The sequence below is a fragment of the Eurypyga helias genome, unplaced genomic scaffold (assembly GCF_000690775.1).
Source record: "Eurypyga helias isolate BGI_N326 unplaced genomic scaffold, ASM69077v1 scaffold18414, whole genome shotgun sequence".
Taxonomy (NCBI): domain Eukaryota; kingdom Metazoa; phylum Chordata; class Aves; order Eurypygiformes; family Eurypygidae; genus Eurypyga; species Eurypyga helias.
Genome location: NW_010248410.1, coordinates 20,017 through 33,861, shown reverse-complemented (window position 1 = coordinate 33,861; position 13,845 = coordinate 20,017). Strand labels below are relative to the sequence as shown.

General features: G+C 38.4%; 1 protein-coding gene across 1 annotated transcript in view; it reads right to left on the bottom strand.

Annotated features, from left to right (window-relative positions):
* Nucleotides 1–380: 380 nt before the first annotated feature.
* The window catches only part of IPO7 (importin 7), a 29,995-nt gene continuing 16,530 nt past the window's right edge, over nucleotides 381–13,845 (bottom strand). The window contains 14 exon segments of the mRNA XM_010151045.1: nucleotides 381–2,121; nucleotides 3,798–3,914; nucleotides 4,257–4,463; nucleotides 5,070–5,275; nucleotides 5,370–5,590; nucleotides 6,596–6,691; nucleotides 7,566–7,663; nucleotides 7,954–8,079; nucleotides 8,159–8,225; nucleotides 10,386–10,514; nucleotides 11,216–11,376; nucleotides 12,146–12,311; nucleotides 12,826–12,915; nucleotides 13,699–13,815. Of these exon segments, the coding sequence (XP_010149347.1) occupies nucleotides 2,024–2,121; nucleotides 3,798–3,914; nucleotides 4,257–4,463; nucleotides 5,070–5,275; nucleotides 5,370–5,590; nucleotides 6,596–6,691; nucleotides 7,566–7,663; nucleotides 7,954–8,079; nucleotides 8,159–8,225; nucleotides 10,386–10,514; nucleotides 11,216–11,376; nucleotides 12,146–12,311; nucleotides 12,826–12,915; nucleotides 13,699–13,815 (1,899 nt within the window). The 3' untranslated portion in view covers nucleotides 381–2,023.

The following is a 13,845-nucleotide window of genomic DNA, read 5'->3' as shown; positions in this document are numbered from 1 at the left end:
CTCTCACACCACTACTGTAACGGATACTGCGATTCGAGGCTTAATGCTTTCCGGCTTTTTCACATCAGGTGCACTATCCACCCTTTTAAGTCCGCAATTTGCTTTTAACGCATCCCTTTGGTATTTGGCTGGGGCAACATGGCATTACAGTCCTGGCTCAGTCTCTCACGTTAGCACTCCGTGTGCAGGAAATTGTTTTTGCCAGCTAAAGGCAGAGCAGAGGAGTGACTGGAAAAACCCATTTCACCTGCCCAGAAAAGCGCTAGTGGTTGTGCAACAAGGGGAAGGCAGAGCATGGTGCTGGTCAGCTCACCAGGGAAACCCCAAACCACGAATTCCTGCTACTCTGCTGATGCAAAAAACCACACCACACAAACCAATTTTCTGAAGACTGCATTTTGAGTATCATAATATATATATATGTGCATTTCATTTTTACAGATATAAACTCAGTTCATTTTTAACCTGTATTTAAATTTTGGAGGCTTACATTAAATTAAGGTAGCTTGTTTAATATCAATTGTAACAGCAGGTGACTTTTTTATATAAAAACAGCCAAAAGAAAAAAAAAATCCAAACATTTGATTTAAAAGACCTGACACCAATGATCTCAAGGCAAGATCAAAAACCTATGGATTTTTGCTTTTACAAAATAAAAAGGGGGCATTTAAGCCAACCCATTCACAGCATCTCCCTGCTGGCTTCTTCATACAGTGGTTTTGATAGTGGTCCCAGAGGGAACTGTATTTTGCCTCTCTAGCTAAAATACTAGTTACTATAGCAACTTTGAAGGAAGAAAATTGTGGCTTCAAAAATGAAAGATTGGCAAAACTTCAAATACACTGTCTGGATCAGGCAGACAACAGCACACACTGATGCTGGGAGTGCAGAAAGAGGGGGAATGAAATGCAGGAGTAGTGCAACTGCACTACCATGTGCTGGGGAAAAAAAAACTTGCAAAATTGGGGGTTAAAATTTGCATTCATAGATCATCGACCAGATCAGCCAAATTGCTGTGGTTTTAACAGATTGCATATATAGATGTTTCATCTACACACTTCAATTGACTCTTAAAAGCAGAACTTCACATCTTATTTACCTGCTTTAGAGAAGTTAACTTTTCCCTCAGTGCTTACAGTACACATTCGTATCCAAATTTCAGCCTGTACAGTGAGATCTTAAAGAAAAACAAAGGACACAGAGGGTATTGTGGATATTTTTAGCAGCAATGAAATATCACTAGCCCCCTTTTTACATAACCAAATTCAAGTCACAACCAGAGGTGACTGCACCACAAAGTCACCAGGTACAAAACTGCTAGTTCATTTTAAATTAATAACTTGAAATTATTTTCCCCCAATACATCCCTTATGTTTTATTTTTTTTATAAACAGCAAACATTTTGCTATTTTTGTACATAGGCTAGCAGGCTTGTTTCAATATGAAAGTGCTAATTCATTTACAGATTTATCAGTTTTGTAGTGCTACATTAAGTGTCCAATATTCTACATATGAACAATCTTGATGGAAATGATGAAGATTAAGTAAGGCTGATTACCTTATCTTATTTACATTAAAAGAATAGACACCCAATAGGAAGGGAGAAAAGGGAAATAAATTGGGCAAATACTCATACTGCCACAGGTGTAAAAATTAAGTCTGCCTTCTAGCGTGTCCTGTAAATGAGACATTTTGAATAGTCCTGCAGCCCATGCCTATTTTTTTCCTCAGAAAAAGAAAAAAAGCTGCCTTCATGACATCCCCTCTTGATTTCCGATCTCCAAAGTGTGTCATTTGAAGCTTTAAATTCAGATTCTTTGTATCTTCAAAAAAAAAAAAAACCTCTGGTTTGCCTTCCAGTATTAGGTTGCATGATCAGGTTCCACTTCTGGGGCTTTTGTCCAATCTATGTATCAATTAGTTTTAGAGTGAGCTGTAGATAACATGAACCAGTTCTGGAACCACTATTGGGAGGAACACAAGCTCTTCACTACAATCACACAGTAGCAGGAAAAGTGATAATTCAATTCATTCCTGGGGCAGGGCCTCCAAAATTAAATGAGGTTGGCACAACTGGAGCATTGAATTTGTATCCTCCATGTTTTTCGATCATTTTGGATTCTAAAACAAAACAAAAACACCAAGGTATTTAGTGCATTTTAGTGTAGGGGGAAGACAGATGAAGATTTTGTGGCTGACCATATTGTGAGTCTCTCAGAGATACAGGTTTACCCCAGGGTTACCCAAGAAAGTAGTCAGCACCCGCAAAGTGGAAATGCACCAGGCCCCGAACAAGGCATTATTTATTAATTTATTTCAATTTACAACTATTGTTATAGCTACGCCTAATTGGTATCAGAAAAAGCCCACACTTCAGCTTTCAGACACAAGTGTGTCATTTTCACGTTTCACAAACAGAACACGAATGACTGAACTTCTTACCAGGTGCCAAATTCTGATTAACATTAAATGACTTTTCAGTCAAAACAACAACAGAACACATGCACAAGAAAGCAGGACACAGGTATTACCTAAATTTTCAGTTTTTATCACTTTCTATTTTCAACCAAAGCTTAGGAACTTTTCGCATTTGAGGTCCACATACTCATCACTGTAACTAACACTCCAGTTTTACCCACTGCATATTCCATCCCTTGAATATTACGGTAAGACTGGCTTTCACAAGCTCTAGTACATGGACAACTGAAAATTACATGTATTTGTACATTAATGAGATGTAATTATATTTAAAATCCTTTTAACAGGATGTCCCCACATGCGGTTGGTAGCCTAAATGACTCCATTTATCAGTATGTTCTGATAGTTACACATGAACTTCCTGTAAGGATCTATTTGTTAAACTTCCAAGTCTGAGCCTAACTCACTCTGAGAGTAAACATCTGGTAGAAAAAGAACATTCCTTTTCCTGAAACGTACAAGTAGTATATAATCTCATCAGTGTGATGTCTAGTGCCTGAAAGGGGTCCCAGTGAAACTGTCATAACCATCAGAAGTGGACTATTCTGCACACTTATAAGATTTATAAGGTAATTTAGGCTGTTTTCCAACAAAAACTACTTACAAAATGTGCATTTTTACTACCAACCTTTCTACTGAAAGATTTATGAACTTCTGTTTTGTAACATCTTGTAGACATTGCTCAGTAAGATGCAGGATATGAGACTGGACTGGTAACTCAAAGTTCTGCCTCGACTTCAGAGTGATGTATGTAGGCTTACTCTCAAACACCTGAGGAAACTTGCCAAAAAACACGCCCTGAAGATCTGCCCACTTATACTCTTGTTCTTCAATACAGACAATACAGATTTAACAATTTGAAGTATTTGATAGCTTCATAACGTAGCTTTACGTTTATCATAGTGTAGATGGACACTACTGCCATAATCCTGTACTCTCCCACCCATTGTCTACCCAGCTGGACTAGGTCACATCAGGAAATAATTTGTCAGCTGATTAACGTGTGTGTTACCACCCCTAGAGTTCATCCACCTTCAGGTAATCAAATCAACTGTTTTCCAATCCAAGGAATTATGACAAATACGATTTTAATTACTTGGCCACTTCATTAAGACTTTTCTGTCATTCCTTACACCTATCATAGTTTGTGTGACCTGACAATCTTAGAGAGATTTCTAACATCTCTGCCACGTAAAACAACCCTGCTTTCACGAAGACATTATCGGGCTTGAATTGCAGGCATTTTCTGTAGTACGCTTCTCGAGCACAAACATTGTTCAGTCAAAGAAGCAATTAATGGTATAAAGGGGGAAAAGTACCATGTGCTGCCCGCCTCTGATCTGCCAGAGTCGCTATGTCCTGCAGTTGTTTTCGTTGTTCTTCATTAAGACCCTGTGTCAAAGCTTGGTACCACACAGGGTTACGGTTCTGAATTGCTGCAAGAGAAAAACCACATACGCAGAGTGTTCATTACAACGTTCTGTGACTCAAGCTTACTCACTACTGTCATTTCAGCCTGTTAGGCAGACATAACTCAAGACTTTTAAAAACCCTAATGCAACTGCTGACCTCTTCCCTCCCACCATAAATTCCATCAAGCATCTCCCCTGCTCTGAAAGTTTAACGTTGGCTTCCCATTTCCAAAGGCAGAACTTGTTCAAAATAAATACTGGAATGCCTGTCTGGAAGCCTTCAACGGGTGCGTGTTTACAATGCCATATGCTAAAATTAAGTTGCAATGTAACTTGTTGGGCAGGAAAGGAAATAAAGTTACTTACTCTGAAAAATTGTTTTAAATATCTGATATTCATCAATAGGGTTGTCTTCATCATCAATAATTGTGGAATAACCTTCCAAAGCAGTCTCTTCAGCATCATCTTCTTCCCAGTCTTCATCATCTCCATCTTCACCTGCCTGCTTTGCTAGGATTTCTAGATATTCTTGACCATCTTCATCAATGTCATCTTCATCACTCCCCAATTCCTCTGAGTTGAACAGCACACACACAAGTTTATCTCAAGAACAGTAAGAGCAACTCTTCAGGTAGATGGCTGATTATGCACAACAGGCAATGGAACAGTTGTAGGTAATTTTGAACTTTATATGAAGAAGGTGGCAGAATATGTGAAAGTCTGAAATGATGTATAAAGGCCAATGAAGTTGAGATTACATTAGTCAGGGGGGATCACAAGAACTGCCAATATACAGCTAAACCACCAGCAGCTCACGGGACAATTCTGATACACAGTCCAGACTGTGCAGTGACTTAGAAGGCTTCCAGGAAGCTCCTTCTACTCTTACCCTTCACTCAAATGGGAAATACACCTCAGTAATAATTCCTTTCAGCAATGACAGCGCCCCCCCCCCCCAAAAAAAAAGCTAGCCTGAGGGGACTCAGCCTACAAAGTAGGTTTTTCAGAGGGACTGGAAAGCAAGTCGGATGAAAGTCATTAAAGGATGTCCAGTCTTCTACTGCAGCTTTTGGGTTGTGGAATTAGAGAACTCTGAAGAATTCTACAAAAGGAACTCAGCATCTCCATCAGAAAAAAAATGAGAAATACAAAGTAATAGCCACGTTTCAGTTCCCATACCTGTTTCCTCATCTTCTTCAGCTTCATCATCATCATCGCTGTCATTTTCATGCTCTGCATGACAGGCATACGCTCTTTTCAATCCATTAAATAAAAGGATAAAAGCTGGCAGGATCTGACCAGCAACTTGATTTAAAACCTGTGGTATTTGCTCCAGATCAATAAGAGCACACAAGCCCAGCACACACATCTTTCTATCGTGAAGTCTGCGAAAAAAGAGAGTAAAAGAGTTGCAAGTTCTGTGATGACTTTTACAAGCAGGTAACAGAGAGGATAACCTTCAGAATGAGGAACACTCACCCCAAGAAACAGTCCACGTCATTAAGCCACTGCGTTATGAAGTGATTGGTGACAGGCTCCACATTATTGGGAAAACGAAGATTTTCCAAAGTGTTTAATAGTAAATGAGGATTGTAATACAAAGCAGCTATGGCAACCTGGAGGCACATGGTTCGCAGTTCACTTGTTTTCACTTCTCTGGTCAACCTCTCCAACGCAGCTTCCACAAATAAGGGTATGCACTGAGGAGGGAGAACCATTACAGGCTTAGTGATCAAAAAGGAATGTTGTAGTTCTGTATTATACACTAAAGCTGAGAAACGGCATAAAACAAGTCTGGCATATAACTACAGAGGGCATGAATTAGGAGTAATTTTAAATTGCCAGCAGAAGTCATGCTCAAAGAAGAAATGAAAAGGCGAAAAGATTTAATCTACTCCATGCACACGGATTTTGTGACATCATGCCCTGTAGATGTAATTCCCGGTTCTATAATCTAGTGTTTTAAAAATGAAAAATAGAAGAAACATGTACACTAGGAAGTCCAGGAAAATCAGTGTAGTCATTTTTAATATCCACAAAGTCAATAGATAGTAATAACATTCCAAGAAGACAGGTCTTCAAAGGAGTAACCTCTTCAGAGATGCCACAATGGAAAAAAAAGCTATAGAAGATTCTCTTCCAAATAAATTCAAAATTAAAGTTTCCAGGGACCATGTTCACAAGTATTAAAAAGCTGGCAAGACCATCTGAACAGCTATTCTACAGTGCTTGTCATGCACACAGTGGGAGCACACAAATTCACCTCTCATTCCAACTTCCATATGGGAATAATGAAGTCCCTGGTTCCTCTATGACATTATTTGGGATCCTAGAAACTTCATTTTCATTCTCATTTATTTTGAGGCTATTAACTGGACAGACTGAATAACTGTTATGCAATATTCAATAGGATGAACTTAGAATGTAATTAATTGACTTCTAGAACAAAGATTCTCCTAAAACAGTACCCTTCCAGATTCAAGAAAACACCTGGGATTTGCAGTGCCTAAAATTCTGGAGACAAAGTGTGCAAAATCCACCTCTGCTGTCCTGTTAACTAAGAACACTAAGGTAGAAGACAAGATTATTAGTCACACTACACCACTTCTCAAAACAGAACTGAGGTTAATACACATTCAATTTATATTTGAGAACAAAATGGTTTTAAAGTTTTACTAGTTATAGCAACCAAAGTTGTTACCAACCTGATCAATGCCACGCCCTTTACACTGAAGAATAATTACTTCTAACAGCTTTGCTGCATGACACTCAGCATCTTCTCCAGCAACTCCTGTAAGGACCTGAAAAATAACAATTACTGCCGATGACATCCCTTAAAGAAGTCTTTTCCAAATACTGCTTTGCTTTACCTACTCCATTGCAATGCCAGGGTAACTTACTGTTATGCTTAACAAACTGTCTAAGCATCCACTGCCATTTTGCAAAGGTGTATTTCCATACACAAAACAAATGTTTCTTACACATTCATGTACTGATTTTTGTAAAAGTTGTATTACAACTGAATTACATGTTTAATATTTAATGATAATAGTAATTCTATTATAATATAAATAAAATCAACAGGAGCTGAGAAGCCAAGATGAATACAGAAACACTGCACAAAAGTGACTAAGTCAGAAGAACTGCATTCAGCTCCCAGCTTTCATCACTGGCATGAACTTGGGAAAATAACTTCATATCCCTAGCCCTCTACTTGCCATCCCTACTCCACTTGTTTTAGCCAACAGATGTAAGACCTTGAGCATGCATATGGTGTTAACCTAGCCAGAGTGAGGCTATAAAACTCAAGACAGAAGCAATCACCTACCTGTTGCAATATGCATACACGTGTTTAGCATGCCTGTATGCACAAAGGGGATTACACAAAACACACATGCACACAACCCTGCGTTGTCTAATCTGCGGTTGTTGTGTATGATTCATTTCTTCCCTTTTGGTAAAAGCATTTATTTGTAATGTGATGCAGCCTCTTTAGATTTCTCTGCAATAACTTAGAAACCTATGGAATCACAGAGGATGTTAAACATCATGCTTTAAGAGCAGACATCAAAATTCTTCTGTTTCACCACCTGCTGTTGTAGAAAAAAGTACCCAGTTTAACAGTGTATTACTTCAGAGATCAGAGGTTTTGTAATCACAAAGGAATCTACCTACCTTCTTGCACATACTGTAGATCATTTCAAGATATTTTGTGTCTGACAGAAGTGTGTCTGTATCTACAGTAACATAATTATGCAAGAGTGGCATCATGTCTGTATTAAAAGAAGAATGATCACAGTTAGATATCATTTGCATGTTTTGTTAGGCGAGCTGTTAAAAGCAGGTTGAAATATATGTATCAACAAGTTATTACAGTTCTTGCTAATGTTTCTCAAGGTAAGTGTGCATCTAGTCATGGATGTCTTAGCAAAAGTCTGGTTGCAGCAACCACAGAATAAAATACTTCAAGCGTAACCTTACTTCAATCAAGATGCAATTCATTGCATGGTTGCAATCACACCTATGAAACCATTTGGCCTAATGATTTATTTGTATTGCTTACCAGTAAAATAATCAAAGCCATCCTGCTGGAAAACTTCAAAGACAAGTGGAAGAAGTTGCCACATTTGTGCAGAAACTTGTTGACAGGTCAGACTATGAGCCAAGGAAAAGATCTCCTCATAGAACTCTAAAACAAACAGAATCTAGGTAAATTTAATACCAACCCCACACACTTTAAAAAAATAAGCCAATAAAAGTATAAATACCTAATACATGCTGCTGCAAAACTGTTCCAATCACTTGCAAACAGATCCCTTCCAGCTGCTGGGTAATCTAAAAAAAAGGACATTTATAACTGTTTTCAATACTTTGGTGTTGAGAGGAGACACGTTTTAAAATAAAACTACTCAAAGCAGTTACTATTTATACACTACAGTCTTCTAAAAGTAATTCAAAATTCCTCACACTTTAGAGCACTGAATGTGTAAGAGCTGCACTCAGCTAAGGATTTGCAAAACATCTTTTAACACAAGGTGGTTTCAGAATACTCTTTGAATATTGGAAGAATCTCATTATAGGGTATCCTTTAAAAAGGAAAGCCTGACAATAACAACCCTATGCAACAACTCAGTCCTATTTAAACACTGTAAGTGAACATATATATTAAAGGGGTAAGCAATGGAAGTTGCAGGAATTATTTGCTGTTCTGGAAAAAGTGAAATTTCAAAAAATAGACCCAAACCCAAGTAAATACCAAACCACCTCCCAAACCTAGCTTAGGATGTTTGTATGGTGTGTGGACAATCAGTGTAAACACTGGTCTGCAGATTCAGACACTCTTCCCAATTAGTCACAAGAGCTAGCAAAACAGTCATTAACCTGCTTAGGGCACTGACCTAGCATAGGGACAAATAAGAGTTGAGTTTCTGGTCTCAGCTATGCAGAACAGGATTTCAAACTAACCAGCTAAATACCTTATCTCTTGGAACACTGGTCACCCTGTGTGAGATGTCCCTACATATAAATGTTTACTGATCAACGTTTTACAGTTGAGTTCCTCAGGACCAGCATACTGTTACACAAACTTTTTACTTAGATAGCACGAATTTGCTGACAAAAACAAGTCCATGAAAAGCTTGTTGAGCAGCTTTAGCAAGAAGTAAATGAGCCAAACTGGTCCTTGGTTTATTACATGGCAGCACTTGATTCCACCCTTGGGCATTCAGAATTCATATTATGCTGCTTCCTTAGTAAAGCCTTCAGAGCCCCAAGAGTACAATTTATTACTGAACTGTTTAGTCACTAAAGGACTATAATGTCTTTATCAAACAACAGTAGCTGACTTTGTCAAGAAGGGTTTTCATCAGCAATAGCATCTTTTGAAGAAGCTGTGCTCTGGACAGAAGTTAGTCCATACAGTACAACAAAACGAAATAAGGAAGAGCCTTCATCACACTGGATAATTCTACGGTAGATTAGGCAGGTAGGAAAAACCCTGATCACGTAGCACAGCCACAACAGTTGTATTTACAGACATTGATTCTGCTGCACAGAGCAAACAGCAGAGTCAATGTTCAAAGCTAACAAGTTTTATCTATTTTCTTTGAAGGGCAGACCTCATCAAATCAGACGGGTTTTTCCAACTGAGTTGCTGGAATTCCGGCTGTTAGAGATCAGCTGCTTCCACCTATTTGAACCTGGATTCTTATGGGAAATACTGGGGCAACACTTATGCCCTGTTACTACATGTACTGTGCTAGAGATGTGACCTACTCTGACAGCTTTGTGGCATGGTAAGTATTTCACTGTTTTCTGTTTATGATGCGTTTGGCTGAAAGGACAGTTTTTCAGATAACCATGTCAGAAACACTGTGTCCTGGTTTTGACTGGGATAGAGTTAATTTTCTGCCTAGTACCTGGTGTAGTGCTGTGTTTTGGATTTAGATTGAAAAGAATGTTGGTAACACACTGATGTTTTAGTTGTTGCTGAGCAGTGCTTACACTATGTCACAGACTTTTCAGCTTCTTGTACTGCCCTGCCAGCAAGGAGGTTGAGTGGTGGGGGGCAAGAAGAAGTTGGGAGGGAACACACCCAAACTGGCCAAAGGGATATTCCATACCATATTGCATCATGCTCAGTACATAAACTAGGTGGGGAAAGCTGGCCAGGACAGGATGGGGTTGAGGGGGAGAAGAGGGCACCCCTCAAGAACTGGCTCAGCATTAGTCAGCAAGTGGTGAATAACTGCACTGTGCATCACTTGTTTTGTATATTTTTATCATCATTATTATTTCCCCTTCCTTTTCTGGCCTCTTTATCTCAATGCACAAATTTCACTTCCTCCCCCTCATCCCACTGGGGGAGCAGGGGAGTGAAGGGACAGCTGTGTGGTGCTTAGCTGCCTGCTGGGCTAAACCATGACACACTGGAACTACAAGAGACTTTCAGTGTCTTAGACAACACATACTAGCTTTAAAGTAATTTTTACTTACTTCCTTGTGATCTTCAACTACACTGAGAAGTGTATCAATAGTATTCAAGATTCCCATTGCTGTCACTGCTTTGTCATCACTGCCCTCTTCATCTGGTCCAGTCTGGATTACCTGGTTAAATGTCATTGCCTGCATGTAATAGCAAAACACCCCGTAAGTCAGTCACTTAAGGAGGAAATACTTGGAGATGAACAGTTGTGCAAGTCTGGTATTCTACACAATTTGAGTACTTCTGCTAAGAAAACGTGTATGAATATTAGAAGGTCCATTTCAGAGTTCCTTTTCAAGACTGATAAAAGTTGAATGTTAAGTCATGTGAACTGCCATCCTTCATCCATTCCTGAGTAGAAATGTATAAGTGACAATACTCCCCATGTAAAAGAACACATTTTCTACCAGTAAGTTTTTCTGACACACGGTTTAATTGATAGCTGAACTAGATTGGACTCCTTTGCAGGCAATCCCAGAGAGGACATGCAAATAAGGTAGTTTTAACTCCAAAGCAAGTTTCAAAACAGAAAACCTAAGTCACGCTGTAGAAACTACCTAAAATGTGCTACCAGAATTACTTATTAACACTACCAGGGGAAAATGCATACACAGATTCCTCACACATTTCTACAACTGAACTAAATGGAAATTTCTGAGAACAAGTTATAAAGCCACTTCTGAGGAAAATGAGCAGCCTAAATGTACAACAACATTACTTATATCAGTGCACTTAAGCAGACTGGAGTAACAACAGCTATTAATTGATGGACAACTATCTTAATTTTAAATACCCATCTTGCACATATTAAACATCTTCCTAAGTCACTGGGAAGTCTTACCAAATGCTGTGTCATTTCCACTGCAATTGGGGTAACTTCTTCACTATATTCACAGATCATCTTCTGAATCACATTAGTAAGATCGTCATTTTCAGTCTCCCTTATAATATGCAGTAAAGCCTGCATTACAGGTCTAATGAATGGAGTAATATATTCTTTAGCTGTAAAACAAGTGGAAATATCTGAACTGACATTCTTACAAAACTACAGTATAAGAAAGTCAACATATACTTCATCAATATTTAGTGCTTTGGCATAGTAAGTCAAACCATGGGTAGTATAAATCATTACAAGCAATACTAACATTGAGAACAATTTTTTAATCCATGTATACCAAGAGGATCGCAGATCAATTATGAAAAAGAGTCCTACAGTCTCTATGGGATGCAAGATAACTTATGTACTCATTTGCATTCAATTAAAATTTGCCGTGATAAGCATTTATCAAATACTTCGGCTAATTTGTCTCTATGGGATGCAAGATAACTTATCACGGCAAATTTTAATTGAATGCAAATGAGTACATAAGCATTTATCAAATACTTCAGCTAATTTGGCAAAGAGACCTTGTCTGCTTCATGGCCTTTATGCCAGCTTCAGGAATACAAGGCAATGTAAAGCCTGACAGGATGACTACTTTTTTTAAAAATAAATGAATGTATGCCCAGACAGATATGCTTATATTGCCACTGTATTTCTGATTTAATGATCACGTTGTAAAACTGGATTTGTTCCACAAAATTGTGATACAGTTATTTATAAAAATATGTAAGATTTTTTTCAGCTGGAAAACTACAAGAAGTGATTACAAATTACAATTCCAAGCAGTAAGTTAACATCAGGAAAGAAGAGAACAAGTCTCCTTAAACACTGTAATTTTAATGCCTATTCCATTAAGACTTGCTGCAGCTTTACGAAAAAGAGGGCTACCTTTCTCTTGATTACTGATCAGAACCTGAAGTGCTATTGCAGCTTCCACTTTCACAGGCATTTCCCTATCATCTATCAGACACCGTCTTGTGAGCTCCAAGGCTGTCTGGAGATTCTGGTCACTCTTAAATTTGACTTCACAAAAATAATGAAGAACCCAGCAAGCCTGAAAAAGACAGTGAACAAGTTCAGAGTTACAAAACCTACAAGCAAGGTTACTGACTACTCATATACCTGTAACCTACACAGATTACTAAATCTGATGTGCAGTCACTGTTACGTTAAGATACTGTAAAAGGTTTTAACATATGAAGATGTTTGAGAGTATGGAGGCTGGCCAGCGGGAGGCTTGTCTTTCCGACATCACTAGACCAGTACTATGGTCTCAAGTTCATCTTTGGCCACAGGTTTTGTGTGAGCAGTACAGCCTAAATGCAAAACACAAGTAGACTGTACCACCAGACACAGATGGAAAACTATGCACACAATTCTGCAGCCATTTTAAAACTCCACAGTAGCTACCTATAATCACAAAGACTGACACTAACCTCTAAAATAAGCATCCAATTTATTACAGAGAACATGCAGAAAGGAGCGTTAGAGGGAAAAACTGACAGAATATTCCTGAATTCAATCAGTGCACCGAGTGTACCTTAACAGTAAATCTTACACTTTCTTACCCGGGCTCTCATATAACCCAGCTCGCTGCTGAAGAGAGGGAACACATGATTCTGCAACATATATTCCATCTGATCTTTATATATCTTTTTCTGTCAGAACATAAACAGAAACACAGTTTAAAACTCGATATAAAAATGCATTTCTAATCCAGTAAAAATAAGTCACATATAGAAGTGTGAACAACGTAAGAAAACCCTCAGACTTCTGACCTCCTCCTTTGTTGAAGTCCATTAGGCAACAATCCCTTATCAGTAATTAAGCTTGAATCCTGCACCAACTATTTCTCAGTCAAAATAGTGACACACTTTTTCCTGCCATTTTTTGACTCCTTGAGACACCTTATGCTTGGCAGTACACTACTCTGCTATCAAAAGCAAGAGTGATCAGGGAAACTTCTCAGAGCTATGCTCCAAATAAAAGTCCAAGCTCTCCATCTTTTTTGCTACCATTCTAACTGAGCAAGGCTGCTAATTTCACTTTATTTCCACTCTTCTGTACACAGAAAAGATCTCGTTAAATCAACAGCCTTCCACTGGATGGCTTTTTTTTTCCCTTCTTTCCACCAAAAAAGACAGTGCAGTTAAGTGTAGCGCAGGAAAAGGTATAGCAATTCTTACTAGAAGCAGAGAACTTAAAGGAACTTAGAACAATAACCTGAACTTGAACATAACGTAATAAAACTTGTATAATTATGCTGACAACAAAACCCAAACAATTACGTTCAACAGCTTTAAAAAAAAACTGGCAGTGACTCAAAAAACTTGTAAACTCAAAGAGCTATTCTCATTTCTTCTAAGACACTATATGTGAAAGAAATCAAAGGAAGGGGAGGGGGGGAAGAACCAAAAAAACACCAGCTCTGTTAAACTTACTTTTAGGAGAATTTCGGCCAAAGAACCGATCATATGTAAAGCACCATCTTTCTTACGAGGGTCAGCATTTGGCTCTGTAAGGATCTGGTAACAAAAGCCCATTGTCTTCTGCAGGACCTAGATTAAACATAAGGTTAGTCAAAGTAT